General features: G+C 30.7%; 2 protein-coding genes across 3 annotated transcripts in view; one reads left to right on the top strand and one right to left on the bottom strand.

The window, feature by feature from the left end:
• Positions 1-17,218, bottom strand: part of LOC140432405 (calcitonin receptor-like) — a 465,986-nt gene that overhangs the window by 152,081 nt on the left and 296,687 nt on the right. The window lies entirely within an intron of this gene.
• LOC140432407 (uncharacterized) lies at positions 1,689-3,511 on the top strand. Its single transcript, XM_072520285.1, has 2 exons — positions 1,689-1,813; positions 2,981-3,511. Exon 2 carries the CDS (start codon positions 3,098-3,100, stop codon positions 3,434-3,436), a length of 339 nt encoding a protein of 112 aa, XP_072376386.1. The 5' UTR covers positions 1,689-1,813; positions 2,981-3,097; the 3' UTR covers positions 3,437-3,511.

The raw sequence follows: 17,218 nt of genomic DNA, 5'->3' as shown, positions 1-17,218 counted from the left end.
CTTTCATCTACTCCGTACTTCTCCATCACTTGTTCCTTGTCTTTTCTCTTTTCCACTTTAACATTAAAATCACAAATGAAATACTTTTATTGTTATTTAATGCTTTAGTTATATTACTGTAAGTCCTTCTATTTCTTTGCCAGTGTGAGTAATCGTTGGGGAGTATATTTGTAATAATTTGTATATCGTATCTCTTTGTTAGTTGTAAAGTAAAGTTAGCTACTCTATCTGAGATGATAGTTACTTCTTCTACTCTTCGTTTCCGTTTCTTGTTGATTAGGTATCCAATACCGCCTGTTTTGCCCGTTGATTTTCCTAAGTAGTATATTGTATTTCCTGACGTTAATTCCAATAGCTCTTCATCTTTCCATCTAACGTCGCTGATTACTACGATGTCCCATTTTATATTTTCAGCTCCTTTTTCCAGTTATAAGTCTGTATTGTTTTGATAGCGAGCGGCAGTTATATGTTACTATATAAAGCGATGTTGTTTTATTTGGGTAGCGGTTTAGACGCTGTTTCTTAGCATCCTTTCCCTCCTTGCTGAATCCAGAAAGCTATCCAGAAACGCTTAGTTGGCTGTCTCGTAACTTTGGACAGAGTCGACCTCGTTTCGAGCAGGGAAGTAGTGTTGCCCAAATGCAAGAACAAGACGAGACTTAGACAGTCTTGGTCTTGGTCTTGCGCCAATACACCTGGTCTTGGTCTTGGTCTTGGTATTGCACTCCCGATCTTGGTCTTGGTCTTGCAGCAAGAGTCGTGCAAGTCTTGCAGTTACCCATTAGCCTATTGACAACGTAACAGAGCAAGTCCATTTTAAGCTTGAATTAACATAACCATAATAAAGACCAACCAAATTAATAAATGTCTAAACAACTGACACCGGGTAGGGTTTAAAGCCACGATCTAAGCGATCCGTGCCCTATGCTCTAACTAACTCAGCTATCTACCATGCCCCCCCGGAAGTCAATCTGTTTCAGAATAAACGTTTGCATTGCATAAACACAAAAAAAACAAATTATTGATATAAACTTGACTGTATTTTAAATAACATTATCTGTCTAGAAAGGGATTGATGGACCCCCCCCCCCATATATGAAATGGAAATATTAAAAAAGATTGGTATCCGGCAAAAATTCCACATGCAGGTATCAAGGGCATAGATTCTTTATGTGATACGAGAACAAACTATAATCCACTTACTAAAGCAACATAAATGTTGTTAACAATCTTAGTTCTACTTTTATACAAAAAAATAACACTTGGAAAAATAAAGAATAGGTAAAAAAGCAATGATAATCAAAAGAAGTTATTTTAAATTAAGGAGATAATAAATACATTAATTTACCAAAATAAAGTAGTAGGTACATAATATATATATATATATATATATATATATATATATATATATATATATATATATATATTCTATTTTGACTACTTTAGTCAATCTTCAAGAATGCAATAACTATATAGAAATCATAATTAAATTTCAGTTAAATTTGAAAAGATCGTAACTTTAACATGCCTTACCTTTACCTATCACTATTAACAGAAAGTGTAGAAACAATGAATGATGCCGATGATAGCAGGTTACTGAACGTTATCTGGATTTCTTAAGTTTCTATATATTTAAAACGAGCACATTTATGTGCTATATTTGCAAATATTTTAAAATCGAATTAATATAAAATGATTTTTTAGAATAGTAATCGAAAAACCAAAATGGACTGGAGTAATCCAAGCAGGTAAAATCCAACCCAACGCCACTGTAGATAGCTTCACAGTTAGCTGGCACGTGGCAGATGTAGATGTAAGTTTTTTATTATACTTAAGATCTATAGTTATATATATATATATATATATATATATATATATATATATATATATATATATATATATAACTATCTAAAAATCAAAAATTTAGTTATTGCCGACATTTCAAAGAATTACCTCCTTTTAAATGTAGTTGCATTGGGTTTTTCGATTAACCTTGGGTAAGCCTTTACGTGTCAAGTTCGAAGCTACCATACATTTCAATTCTTATAAAAAAACTTTTTTTGCACATAGTAACAAAAAAACACCACTATGTTACTAGCAAAGTTTTTTAATATTCTAACTCTACAATTCTAAGTTACGGTAAGATCAATAATGTTTTAATAGATAATATATGGTAGCTAATTATAATTTATTCTCTTTCAGCCCTGAAGAAGCCAAATTAATTCTCTTTGGCGAAAACGTTCGGCGAAACAATTGATACACATTAGAGTATTTCTTGCAGATTTCCCCAATATTTAAGAGTTTACTATATATATATATATATATATATATATATATATATATATATATATATATATATATTTAGCTCAAAAGAGCATGAATCTAGTTCAAACACACATGGTGGGGTATAATTTCAATCATTTAAATTATGTACTGCTGCATACCACTCTTGTCAATTGGAAAGCTGAGTAACTGTCTATCTTTCCTAGTCTCTCTTCGGTTCTAGCTCGACCTGGTGAAGTTATTTTTCCTATGCTAACTTAATGCATCGAACTGATGCAAGTCATAGATACGTACGAATGCCTTTCACCTTTTATAACTTTTTTCCTTTTTATTTCATTGTTGCTCCAAGCAATGCTGTTACTATTTACTTGCTTTATACTTAAAAAAATTTGACAGCTAAATTATTTTTGACTAAATGTTATAAATGTAAATTATCCTGGAGAAATAATATTATTCACTACTAACAAATTATGCATATAAGTTATACTGGCATTAGATAAATTTAAGTGATATTAGTAGAGCATTATAAATATTTGATCACAGATATTTCTAATCCATTCGATTAATATTTTTCTTGCAAGTGATGCATATAAGTTATGCTGTCATTAGGTAAATTTAAGTGATATTAGTAGGGCATAATAAATATTTGATCACAGATATTTCTAATCCATTCGAATAATTTTTTTTTGTTTCACAGGTTTCCATTACTGGATTGGGTCTCATTGGAGATGCCACAGCTCTGGCTATTCAAGAAGGTATTAAAACAGCCCTCAATACTGATCTTATCGGAAATACCATTGGAGACTTCCTTAAAATGAGATTCAACACTGTCTGGTACCCCACAGGTAAACTCTGGGTTCTCATGGACTGGTGCAATGCCAACAGCAGTACCACCGAGGCAGCATCAACACCTGCACCAGTGACAGATGCACCATCGACAGCTGCACCAGATACAGATGCACCAGTGACAGATGCACCATCTACAGCTGCACCAGAGACTGATGCACCAGTGACAGACGCACCAGTGACAGATGCACCGGTGACTGATGCACCAGTGACAGATGCACCAGTGACAGATGCACCAGTGACAGATGCACCAGTGACAGATGCACCAGTAACAGATGAACCATCGACAGCTGCACCCTCTTTTTAAACATATAATTAACTAAGAATAGATTTATTATCCAACTTTGTAACAAAATAATGCAATAAGAAAAAAATAATTTATTATCAAATTTTATTTCCACAATCAAAATCCCAATAAATAGTTTTATTCTGGAAATAAATGAAACTATATGGCCAGATATTTATCATTGAAGCCAAATTATTAATTCTAAAACTTGTTTGATAACAACAGCTTGGAACTACTAACAGTCTCTTAAGCAATTGTCAAGGCATAATTTTAATATCGCTGCCACCATATAAAGAAATTTCTAACAACGAGTTGCTAGAAATTGTTATAGTTGACGATGGCTATATGTTTGAGGTTGTTTCCGTTGGTTTATTAGTAACCAGAAGTTTTCGTTTTTCATGGACTTTAAAGCCACATCTGCAATGTGTGTATTTTGTTGTTTCAAAGCCCACGTTTAACATACGAAGAAAACAAGCAACCAAACATAACAATTTATTGTTTCAAGATACAGATGTTAAATTTTGGAAAGGACAGTAGTTTCCGCATATGTATTAATAAATCACTTTTGCTCCATAAAGGGAGCTAAAAACAGATATGACAACTACCGAGGAATACCAGTGTTAGGTACGATCTCGAGAGTTTACGGACAATCGCTGCCACCGCTGCCAATCGCTGCCACCATATAAAGAAATTTCTAACAAAGAGTTGCTAGAAATTGTTGTAGTTGACGATGGTTATATGTTTGAGGTTGTTTCCGTTGGTTTGTTATTAACCAGAATTTTTCATTTGTCATGGACTTTAAAGCCACATCTGCAATGTGTGTATTTTGTTGTTTCAAAGCCCACGTTTAACATACGAAGAAAACAAGCAACCAAACATAACAATTTATTGTTTCAAGATACAGATGTTAAATTGTGGAAAGGACAGTAGTTTCCGCATATGTATGAATAAATCACTTTTGATCCATAAAGGGAGCTAAAGACAGATATGACAACTACCGAGGAATACCAGTGTTAGGTACGATCTCGAGAGTTTACGGACAAATAATAAAAAAAATAGAGGGCAGAATACAGTGATATGGAGGTCGAAGAACAGGCTGGCCTCAGAGCAGGTAGATCCACTATTGACCATCTCTTTTCGATTCCACAACTTATAGAAACAATAACGATACGAAACCACGCAATATACCATTTATTCGTAAATCTTCAAAAAGAATACGACAGTTTGCCTTAACAAAAACTATGGAAAGCTTTAGAATAAACAAACATAATCGTAACTTTTATCAAGTTAATGCAAGAACTCTATAAAAAACGGGTGTGGCAGTCCAGTGGGACTGCCGGTAGAAGTTATACTTCTATGCATGCGTTCGCCGTTACAAATTTATATGGGAGTCAATCTGCACAATCATTACATATGTAATGATATAGATAAGAGAGAGCAGAAAGAGAAACATAATTAGGTATATAGGTATAGTATATACGGTGCATCGTTTGCTGTATATAAACAACATTTGACCTGTAATAGGAGTATAGTAAATGAAGGATTGAATCAATATTTTAATAAAAAGGTATATTTTTATTTTCATATATGTATGAAAGGAGTTAAATGTAAAAAAATTTTTTACACATACTCTGCAGTACAATTCATTGTTTATTTTGTTATTAATATAAAAATATAATACAATACACTGTAACATCATTCAATATAATAATATAATACAAATTAAAATGCAACAAGTATTTAAAAATAACAATATGCATTACTTACTTACGCATATGTTTAATTTACCATGATAATAATATTAATAAAATAATAATAATAATATTAATAAATATTAAATATATTTAAAAACAGAACATTTTTATTCTCAAGAGAGAAAGAGAGAGGGAAAATATATATTCTGTCTCTCTCTTACCTATATCTTACATATATAATGATTTTGCCGATTCGCTCCCATACAAATTTCTAACGTCGAACGCGCGTATAGAAGTATAACTTCAAAAACGAAATAAGTCCCACCCAAACAACTCTTTTCTGAACCTTAAAAATTGAATTACTAAATTTTTCGGTAACTGAACTAAGCCTCAGTTTAATAATGGCGTCTTGGCGCCATTTTGTAAGATACTTTTAAATAGGACCATAGCACTTGTATAAATCATTAGGTCCCTGGATTTTTTTATTCTTTGTGGCACCGTTTCAAAATCCCCACTAAATTGTGAAAATCTTATTAAATTAACTCTCGGTGAAAGAATAACTCTTTCTACCCAGATAGATAACGGCACTAGTATCTTATATATGCCAAAAATCATAATTTAAAAATAAAATCGACCTTTTTTGAAATTTATGTCATGCATATAAACATATACAAAAAAGAAATTTAAAATAACAATCATTATATTTGTCCCTTTTATTTCTACGCCCATGACTACTATATGTACTAAATATTTAATGATAAATAAAATAATTTGGAAAATTAAATAATGTATAAAATTAGAGAAACAATATTAAAAAATATATTATGATTTCTCAATTTTTTGATTTTTAAAACAAAAAAACACAAAAATCAGAACATAATAATTAAAAAAATATATTCCCTTATTGGGATCGAACTGGCGACTTCTGTTTCTAAATACCGCGCCTCAACTCATTCGACCAGAAACCTTAAGTAATAAGGTGGCTAATCAATATCATTGGATATATATCTGCAGCATATATCTGCTGTCTCTCTCTTACCTATATCTTACAAATTTAATAGTTTTGCCAATTCACTCCCGTACAAATTTCCAACGCCGAACGGGCGTATAGAAGTATAACTTCAAAAACAAACAAAAATAAAGAAAGGCAAGAAGAAAATGTTGTGGTATGGGAATCCACTCTAATCGACACCACATTGTACACACTATACGTTGCAGACGATGACGTAGTCTTGGCTCAGGACTAAGAAGATTTGGAATATATGACACGCAAACTTATTTAGAAATATCAGAAATGGGTTTTAGATGTAATGTCAAAAAAATAGAATATATGCGTATAGGAGGACAACAATAAAATCTAATTTTAGAAGAGCAACACCAACAAATAAATCACTGTAAAATGCATAAATATCTTGGCATACAATAGGTATACATAACCAATGACGACAATTTGGATGAAGAGATTAAACACAGAAGTAACCAGTAAAGACAAGTCATTTGGCTCGGCAATTGAACAGCATACTGTGGGATAAAACTATTTCGATGAAAGATAAACAGAGAATCTAGAATAGTATTGTCAAAAGCACTGTTATATATGGAAGCGAAATATTGCCACTAAAGGAGAAAGACATAAAGGAAAAAACAGAAATTAGTTATTGGAGGAGAGAGGCCGGTAAATCAAGATTAGCCACACAAAAAACAAGAGAATTCCAAATGGGAGATTTATTGGTTTATTCCATAGAATAACCAAATTGTAAATTTTAATCCCGGAAACGAGTTAATAAACGTCTGACGACATAAGCATAATAACCTTATAAGAATTGAAAATAGAAAAATGCCTAATTTATTCTAGTGACGCAAATCAGTCAGCAATCGGAAGAGAACACCAAAGATATGGCATTACAGATTGCGTAATAAGGTTAAAGGGTATTTAGAAAATATAAAAACGATGGATAGAACAACAAAATATAAAAAAATGAAAAGAGATAATAAAAATTTTGTTTATAATTTTAAACCTTTAAGGAGCCTTGAAGTAAATAAATAAATAAGTACAGAAATCAAAGTAAAATCCTGCTTGTAAATGAAAAACTTAGAAGATACTCTAAGGACAAAATTACGACCTACGAATATCTGAGCCGCATAACTAATGAAGGAAAAATCGATTTATTTTTTCCACCAATTTATCATAACGGAATAGTACATTTGAATATTACAAACCAAAAAATAAAGGTAAAATATTAAAGTGACCTTCAATTCTCATACGTATTCACATTATTCAGTGAAATAGAAAACGCTGAATTCGATAACTTTCATTTGGAAATTAGATTTTTATGTGTATTCAATTTCATCAAGTGAACAGAAATAAATGTAATTTTGGTTTAATATTATACCACAATAATTTAAAAAATATACTATAATATTTTCTAGAACAAGTCATAATATTAACATTTATGGGTAATGCACTGCTATGTTTTGAAATAACTATTCTGAAAGCTTTTAGTTTTAGTAAATTTAGTAAATTAGAAAAGCTTTATTTTTAGTAAATAAATTGTATAAATTTATTGAGTCGAAAGGAATGCAAATTAGTCCGCAATTTTTTTTAGTTAATATTATTATGCCTTTTTATGCTACATTATGCTTTTAATCAAATAAAGAAAAAGGATTTTTTGTTGTTTTTTTACATTGACTTTCAATCTTGTATGATATTTATTATAAGAACTCTTTTTTTATTTTTGATAATCAGTTAGTGGTGTCTACTATCTTGCATATACGCTTTATGCTTCCGCTTTTTACCCTGTTGAAGATTATCAGCTTTTGGTTTTTGATGTTTCCGGACTAATTTTTGCGTTATACGATAGGTCTTATAGATGTCTTGTAGATTATCCATGCAGGTCAGATGTAGTCTATTTTCGCTAAACATTACAAATATGCAAGAACTGGTAATCAAGTAATTGATTTTGTGTCCCCAATATCACAATAGTGACGATACTTTTGAATCAAAATAGGTAGAATCAAAGAAAAACGCAAGAGAATGCGGCGATTATCTTACCATTAAATTGCTGTCCCATGTGCTAAAATTGCTACCAAAAGTCACATATAACCAAATACGTAAGAAACTGGACATAGACATTAATGATACACAATTCGGGTTTCAAGCTTCGGATGAAGATCATAATACTATCCCGACATGGTCGGTATTTGGTCTTTCATTAATTTACACTCAATAAACCCCAAACTCTGATTTTATATGTATGTCATTCAAAAACATAAATTATGTATCCTCGATATGCTATTCACTTACTAATAGTGTTATTTTCTTTTTATTTATTTTCTATTTTAATATGGGTAACCAGATTCTACTGCAATCTGCCGAGAAATTTGTGACGGGATTAGTCTCATTTAGCATAATTAGAGCTCTTTCTATTATTTTTTTCTTTTTACCTATCAGATTATTTATCAGATTCTCTATTTTGAATATAAGATTGATGTTCACTTTTTCTAACATTTAATGATCTTGATATTGCACCCAAATCAAAAATGATCGCAGTCACAAGGTATTTTATAAAGCTAATTTTTTGTTATTTCTTATTCCTTGTTAGGTGTAGTTTTAGATAAATTTATTTATTTGTTAAACTAAATGTAAGACCAAATACTTATCATTTCGGAATAATATTATGAGGTTTTTTTCCTTATGATTTACTATGGAATCACTAACAGAAGAATTTTATTGTCATCATTGCATGTGGTTGTCTTTTTAAAGACGAATCACAATCTATAATTTTTCTGAAGAGTATTGATTTCATGGAATCGAATTAACTATCTTACAAGTTAAGTCGTCCCAGGAACGCAATTCAACAATATTGGCAATAATATTTTACAGTCGTCTACTTTAAAATATAAATAATATATATCTAAATTGTCAATATGAATGAGTCAGATTATTGGTAAAATTATTTTACCAATTTTTCACCAAGTAACAAAAAACAAAATTTGTTTAATTTATTAATTTTTTGTATTTTAAAACCGGTTTTCAAATTGGAAATCGAAAAATAAACTTGTTTTTAACTTAAATTGTGGCTTATTCCCAATTCAAATAGTAAGTGTTTTATTGACAATAATAAAGCATTCTATAAGGTACGACATGAACAATTAATGATTGTCCTGAAATCAAAGAAGATAGACTGGAATGACCTGAAAATAATATCGAATTTATACTATAAGTAGCGAGCAAAAGTACGTGTTAACAAACAGCTGTCAAAAAAAATAGAAATCAAGACGTGGGGTAAGACAGGGAGGCATATTGTCGCCAACTATTTTTAATACCTACTCAGCAGAGATTCTGAAAAAAAGATCTTGATCGTAAAACAACTGAAATAAAGGTAAATGAAGTTCCCATTAACAACATTAGATATGCGGATGGACGCTGTCATATTAGCTGAAAATATTGACGATCTTCAGAGACTTCAGAAACCAGAGTAGCGGAGTATGGAAAAGAATACAAATAAATAACGAGAATCTTCTCATAAACGGAACCACTGTCGAATGAGTGGACAAAAATCAATATCTTGAAACAATGATTAACTCCACAAATGATTACTTCCAGGAAATCAAAATCAGAATAGAAATGGATACAGCAAATTTCAGCAAAATGAGATTAGTGCTCTGCGCAAGAGATTTAAAGTTGGGAGATCCCATGAGAACGATGGGATGTTGCTTTATTATTTTTACATTAGTTTATTTATAAAAGCAAAAATATTGACAGTCGTGATATGAAAATTTCTAATCTATATTGGAATCAAACTGCCAAGGTAAGATATTTGACAACCAGAACAACCGAAACATAAAAATACAGAGAGGAGTCGTTCGCCAGGGTTGCGTTCTCTCACCACTACTCTTCAATGTCTACAGTGAAGCGGTATTTAAAGAAGCTCTCTCATATTCAATAAAAGGTATATCTATCAATGGCGAAGTTTTGAATAACTTGCGTTTTGCAGACGATACAATAATATTGACGGATAACAACAATGATTTACGTAATGCAACTTCTTAATGAATGCTGCCATGAATACGGACTAAGGATGAATTTGAAGAAAACTAAATGCGTGATCATGACTAACCCAGCAGATGCAAACATCCAATTGATAGAAAAAGATACTGTAATTGAGAGTGTGGACTCAGACAAATACTTAGGAACATTGAATTAGCACGTGCATCATTCGTTAAACTTAAAAAGTTTCTTTGTTGTCTGGATCTAAGGTTAGGACTTCACCTAAGGAAGCTTCGGTGTTACGTATTCACTACTCTTCTTTATGGCTTGGAAGCATGGACATTGAGATATAGATATAGATATAGATATATATATATATATATATATATATATATATATATATATATATATATATATACAGATATATATATCGTACATATAAATAACATATCTGAATAAGTTAACCGCCTTTGAACTTTGGTGTTATAGAAGAATCCTAGGAATATCATAGAATTCAAAGAATGTCAAACGCATAATTTGCTAAAAGAATAGGAAATGAAGCTGAAATATTGTTGACTATCAAAAGAATAAAAGTTTAGTATTAAGGACGTGTAATGAGAGGGCCAAAATACAACTTCATCATTGCAACTTATTATGCAAGGCAAAATTCGAGGAAAGCGAAATGTAGAAAGACAAAGAATATTGTGACTTAAGAACTTGAGAGGAGCGGTTTGAATGCAATAGTGCAGAACTATTTAGATCGACAGTCAAGAGGGTCCGCATAACCATGATGATTTCTAACCTTCCATAGAAGATAAAACTTGAAGAAGACGAATGCCTCTGTCAATTATGGAAAACATAGCTCTATTCACAAAAAACTTCCAGAAATAAAACCAAGTAATATTTAGTATAATCAAGGTAATTGTATCTGCCATATATTACGTATTGCAGCAAAATACTCCCTAATTATTTTACTTTTTGGTAATGTATTTTGTAAGTTATGGTGTCGAGATTTTGGTACTAAAGGTTTTTAATCATTTTAGTTGCAGCGCCAATAATACTAACCTTAAAAAGTGCTTGAGTTTGTTCAACAGGAGTATAATCAAGTATTGAGACACATACCCATACGATGGTTAAACCTTTTCCTAGCTATCGAGAGCTTATTATTGAATTGGAATTCAATAAAAACATATTTATCGAAACAAGTGCGATTGCATCATACAGATTTTATAGAAGACCAAGAAGACCAACTTGCAGATTATCCAACTTTTGCTGAATGCTACATTTAGTACCTACGTCCATTATGTGCTTTTCATTTTCCAGTCTTCAATTAAAGCACTTGAGCAGTCTTATTTGGTTATCACAGATGTATATGCAATTATGTGTGATTAAAGGGGCAAGTTAAAGAAACGAAAATAAGATTTATTTTTTGACTTCAAAACAAATCAGGTTATAACGAACTTGACAAGTAACCTTAAACTAAAGTTTCAAGAGGAATCAGTACAAGTCTACCATCGAGCAATAGAATACTTGATGATCCTTATGAAGAAAAAAATTTTACAGTGTTTTGGCGATATTTAGGCGTAGTCTTAAAAAAATACACACAAGTCGGATTTTGTTGCCGAAAAGGTGTTAACAGTAGTGTGTATTTATCTCTTGTCAGAAAAAAAAAAACGTGAACAGTGATAGTAAAATTAAGTTGGCCTTGGATAATGCGTAAGTTAATTGTACAAATATTCTAGTTTGTCCATTAATATGTTGTTTTTAGGACCCATCTGTCAACCGGTGAACCACATGTATTTTTTACATAAATGTCTCAGAAAAAATCATGTAGGTACATGGTAAAGCATGATCGAATTGATCAAGCTTTCAGACATTGTCCGATATAATGTGGATAAAAAAAGAATAATTAACTTATAGCTTCTTATTTTTTCGTAATATCTATTACTATGGTTTTTTTTAAACTTTTCTAATAATCTTTCCAAATTTATGATTTACAGCAGTATAAAATTAAACAAACTGCAAACTGAGCGGCCTTGCGCATAAACATAATTAATATATAGTTGTGTGGAAAAAATAAATCATTAGCGATAGTTTATTTATTGGAAAACAAGATTTTGAGCGTAAGTTCAGTTCTTGCGTTATTAGTTGAAAGGAAAAATTTGTTTTTATGAACTGAATTAGGTGATGTATATACTTCCTTTACTTACACCTCGTTCGTTTTGCTGTAAATCATCGTAAACGCTTGAAAAATTTAAAGTGTATTTGTGTTTTCATATGTTTTCTAAAATAAAAACTCAGTGAATAACAGATGCTAGTACGAGGGCAAGGTAAAATGTTACACATGTAAAATGCTCACAGCAACGGTTATATTATTTAATAATATAATTTTTCAAAATAATACCAACGATACAAAACAATTGATAGACCATAGAAATCATGAAAAAGAAATATAACAATTCACTAGGTACCCTTAATAAATGTTTTATTCTAATAAAATTTTAGTACATATGCACGAAACCAATACAGGCTATGTTATATTATTAAATTATACCTGAAATCAGAAAAAAAAATTAAAGCGGATCGGCAAATCACTATATAATAAAACCATAAATAAATTCCCCGATGAAAACGCTTTTTGAGAAGAAAAAAGTATGTAACATCTATCTTAGTCAATTATTTTATTCATTGACATATATAAAGAATTTCAAAGAACATAAAAAACGTATCGTATATCTTTATATCTCTTTATATATATATATATATATATATATATATATATTATATATATATATATATATATATATATATATATATATATATATATATATATATATATATATATATATATATATCGAGAAAAGGAGTACGACCGTCAATCCAAAATAAACTAAGGTACACTCGAAGAGTGGTGGGGTTTTCGGTCAAAGTGGAGAAATAAAAGACAAAGAAGGTGGCTACTTCATCTATTTATTGAAGATGTTTCGCTTTCTGCTCAGAAAGCATCATCAGTTCATCTAAAAAGAACAATATGAAACCAAACATCCATAGAGAAGTTAAAAAAAAGTGTGTTACCTTACAAAGACATGTAGCGGTCAATGATGTTAAAAATATGAAAAAGCTTACGAAACTGGACATTTAGAGTTAAAGTTGTATAACACAATTAATTGAAACTGGGTATAGTTTGCAATTTAACAAAATTAGCACAGCAAAAGAACATGTGATAAACATACATGTATATAAAAAAGTTATTATAAAAACTTAAGTAAAAAACATTAAGGTTTATTTTAAAGTGTAAAGAACTAGAAAGATCATGAGAATGAACTTCCAACAATTTATTTAATCAATTAGATTTTAATTTTAACTTTAGGTAACATTATAAGTTATTTAAGATTAATATAGTAATAAAGATAAAATGAAGTTACCAGTCTTAAGCTTACTGACTCTCGCAGGTAAATGAATTTACAGGTTTAACACCCACGCACACACCGTGAATAGATATGGCCTTGAGGTCAAAATGACAAAAACAGCAAGGCAAACTACCAACTTCTATATGATAGGGCGGTATATTCAAAGAATGTGATAAATTTGGTTGACAACTTGTCGTTAAAAAACCAAACAATGAAAGGAAAAGGTGGTTAAGATCACCATTTACCCTACAGTGGTTGATCTGTCAACAAAGAACAAAGCATGCGAGGTTAATCCAAAATATCATATAATATTATGAAGTCACTGGTTAGCCAGCCAACAGGTGAAGATTAATACAACTTCCACAGTCCAAAGGTTCAAAAACATTTGGGACCGTAATGAAAAAGATTCTATGAATCAAATTCAGTTCAAAATTTTATCAAACAAGTTCATCAAAAGGAACAATTACTTAATTATGTAAAAGTGATATTGACAAATAGTTAATAAAATGTAAGTTGATAAATCTAAGATAAGGAAAGAATAATTTATTTTATTTTATTTTTATTTATATTTATTATATGAAAATGTGATAAAAAAACCCATTGTGGGACAAAATTTAAGTAAACAACATATCAAGCCTAATTCTGCAAAATTAATGCGTGATAAATTTGGCTCAAATTACTAATGTCGGTTCTCTTATTAAGGGTATTTGGATGTTTTAATATTGAACACATTTCTAAAAACTGTCTTTTAACGAGATTGCGTTCAGTGCCAAGAATTTTAACTTTATTAAAGTTTACTTCATGCTTAGTGTTAATAGCATGTTAGGCAAGAGCACAAGTATGCTTAGATAAATTAATATCACTGCGGTGTGTCGTAAGACGCCCTCTCAGTGATCTCCCTGTCTGACCGATGTAACATGAGTCACACTCAGCACAAGGTATATGATATATTACATTAACTTGTTCCAGAAGGGACAGAGGTGTTTTAGTTTTAGAAAACAAATTCCTGACAGTCTTAGAATTCTTAATTGCAATTTTAACCGCTACGTTGTTATGTTTGTACAGTTTAACGAGTTTCTCAGTAACTTGAGGAAAATAAGGTAACGATGAGTAATGGGTAGTTGGATTCTCAAGTACAGTATTAGGCAGAACAGTGTTGTTAATTGAATTATTTGATATTATTCTAAGTTGGTCACCATTGGGTATGTCATTTAAAGAAGAACCATATCTTTGAACGAAAAGGTATTTATTAATAATGGAGGATGGATACCAATTCTCAATCAGAATATTCTTAAGTAATTGAAGGGATTCCCTTCGATTAATCGGATGTGTCAGTCTATTTAGCCTGCAGCTTAAAGCTTTAATAAGGTTTAATTTATATTTAAAGGGATGACAAGAGTGGTAGTTGAGAAACCTGTTAGAGGCCATTGGTTTCCTATACCAACTTGTAGTTAGGGTGTTATCTCCCATTCTAATGACACGCATGTCTAAGAAGGGAATACTATTTGTGTTAGAGTCCCCAAGTTCAACAGTGAACTGTAAATGAGGATCAAACTCATTGAATAAAGACAAGGTGGCCTGAATCTTGTCTGGAGGTAAGGCTAGTAATAAGTCATCAACATACCGTTTAATAAAAGGGATTTGGAAATCTAAAAGACCCAAACAGTCAGATACTAAATCATCCAGTACATAATTAACCAGAATGGGAGAGATTGAGGAACCCATAGGTGTCCCAAAAATTTGAAGGTAATATTTCTCGTTGAAGACCAAAAAATTAGTGTCAAATATTAATTGTAAAAGTTCTGCAAATACATCCCAGGATACAGGACAGTTTGGTTGGATGGAGTTCCAGTGCTTTCTTAAGGAGGTAATAACGCTAGAAAGAGGTAAATTAGTGAAAAGAGATACCACATCAAAACTCACTAAAATGTAGCCTTGTGGAAGTTCAAAATTATTAATAAATTCACTAAAATGAAAAGAATCAACAATATTAAAGTCGTTATTATAATTATTAGATTTAGATAAGATGTCAGTTAAAAATTTCGCAATATTAGTGTTTGGTGAATTAATGGAGGAAACAATTGGCCTCATGCTCAATGTGGGCTTATGTATTTTAGGTAGAAAATAAAATCTGGAAGCATATCCATCATAATTATGTAAAAATTTTGCAAGTGGTTGATCTATGATCTTTATATTTTTTAAATGTGTAATGAATTTATTTATTTTATTTGTAAATTTAGAACAAGGGTTGGTATTGTAACTTCTCTATGGATGTTTGGTTTCATATTGTTCTTTTTAGATGAACTAATGATGCTTTCTGAGCAGAAAGCGAACGTCTTCAATAAATAGATGAAGTAGCCACCTTCTTTGTCTTTTATTTCTCCACTTTGACCGAAAAACCCACCACTCTTCGAGTGTACCTTAGTTTATATATATATATATATATATATATATATATATATATATATATATATATATATATATATGTGTGTGTGTGTATATATATATATATAAATCTCGTGTTACGCTGTTTGTCCATGCTAATATCTTAGGCTACTGAACCTATTCCAATTAAATTATATCAAATTGTAATTTTTGATCCAACTTAGGAGATAGGAGTACTACTCCATCTCTACAGTTTTTAGACCACCTCTAACGTCTAAGAAGGTTGTTAAGAGTGGTACTTTCTGTTATTATTGTGGTTTTGTTATTGTATTACGTAGTTCTTGAGAATGTATTAAAGAGTGAAAAGTACGCATTAGGATGTTTTCTTTCTGGCGCCTCATATGAAAAAAAAAGATAAAAGATTTTTTGTTAAAAATTAAACGAAGAATTTAAGAAGTATTTTTTATTTGCAATATACCCGTGTCGTACCATTTTGTCCTTTAAAAAAATTGAGACCGTTACCCACGCCAATGATAAATATAAAATTCTTAGGTGTATGGAAAAAATGTCCAATAACTACCTCTTAAAGCTAACCAAATTTCATTTGCATATCTCAACCATTTTCAAAAGAATAAATAAATGATACATTTGTAAGAAAAATTTACATAAAAAAAGTGTCGGGGTCCTTTATACGATTAACACTAATTCAAATTCATTTATTGATGTAATCTTGCCAGTATCCCAACACACGTCAAAATAAAAGCAGAACAATAATAGTTCTAGTAAAAAATCTTAAACTCTACATTAAAAAACATATCAGTTTGAGTTAAAATAATTTAAAATTGAAATTTCAGATATTCATCACTACTATAAAATACATTTTTTATTAAAATTTCCTTAATTTTACTTTTAAATTAAGTCGTGAGAAGATCCTTTAAGTTATCAAGCAATTTGTTATAAAATTTAATTGCCCAATACCCTGGTCTAGTTTAACACCTCTTTAGCCTCCAGTAGGCTGGACACAAGATTACACATGTATCTAGTGTTATGATCGTGCACCTCTTCATGTGTCCCAAAGCGCCCCCCGCTCCTTTTATCAAACATAAGGTTCTCATAGACATACCCATGGTACAATGAATACACAAGGTATGATACATAATGTTCTAAAATAGGTTCGCTTTCGCGCATGACGTAGTCAAGATCGCTTATTCCCGCAACATTTGAATGTAGTTGTATAGGAAAGACTTTTAATTTTAAGTTTTTTTATATAATTTTGCTAATTTAATTATAGTAATTATAAAGAGATGATAAAATTATGTTATTATAA

This window comes from Diabrotica undecimpunctata, chromosome 1 (assembly GCF_040954645.1).
Source record: "Diabrotica undecimpunctata isolate CICGRU chromosome 1, icDiaUnde3, whole genome shotgun sequence".
NCBI classification, from domain to species: Eukaryota; Metazoa; Arthropoda; class Insecta; order Coleoptera; family Chrysomelidae; genus Diabrotica; species Diabrotica undecimpunctata.
Note: the sequence above shows the minus strand (reverse complement) of the source record. Positions and strands in the feature narration are given on the sequence as shown.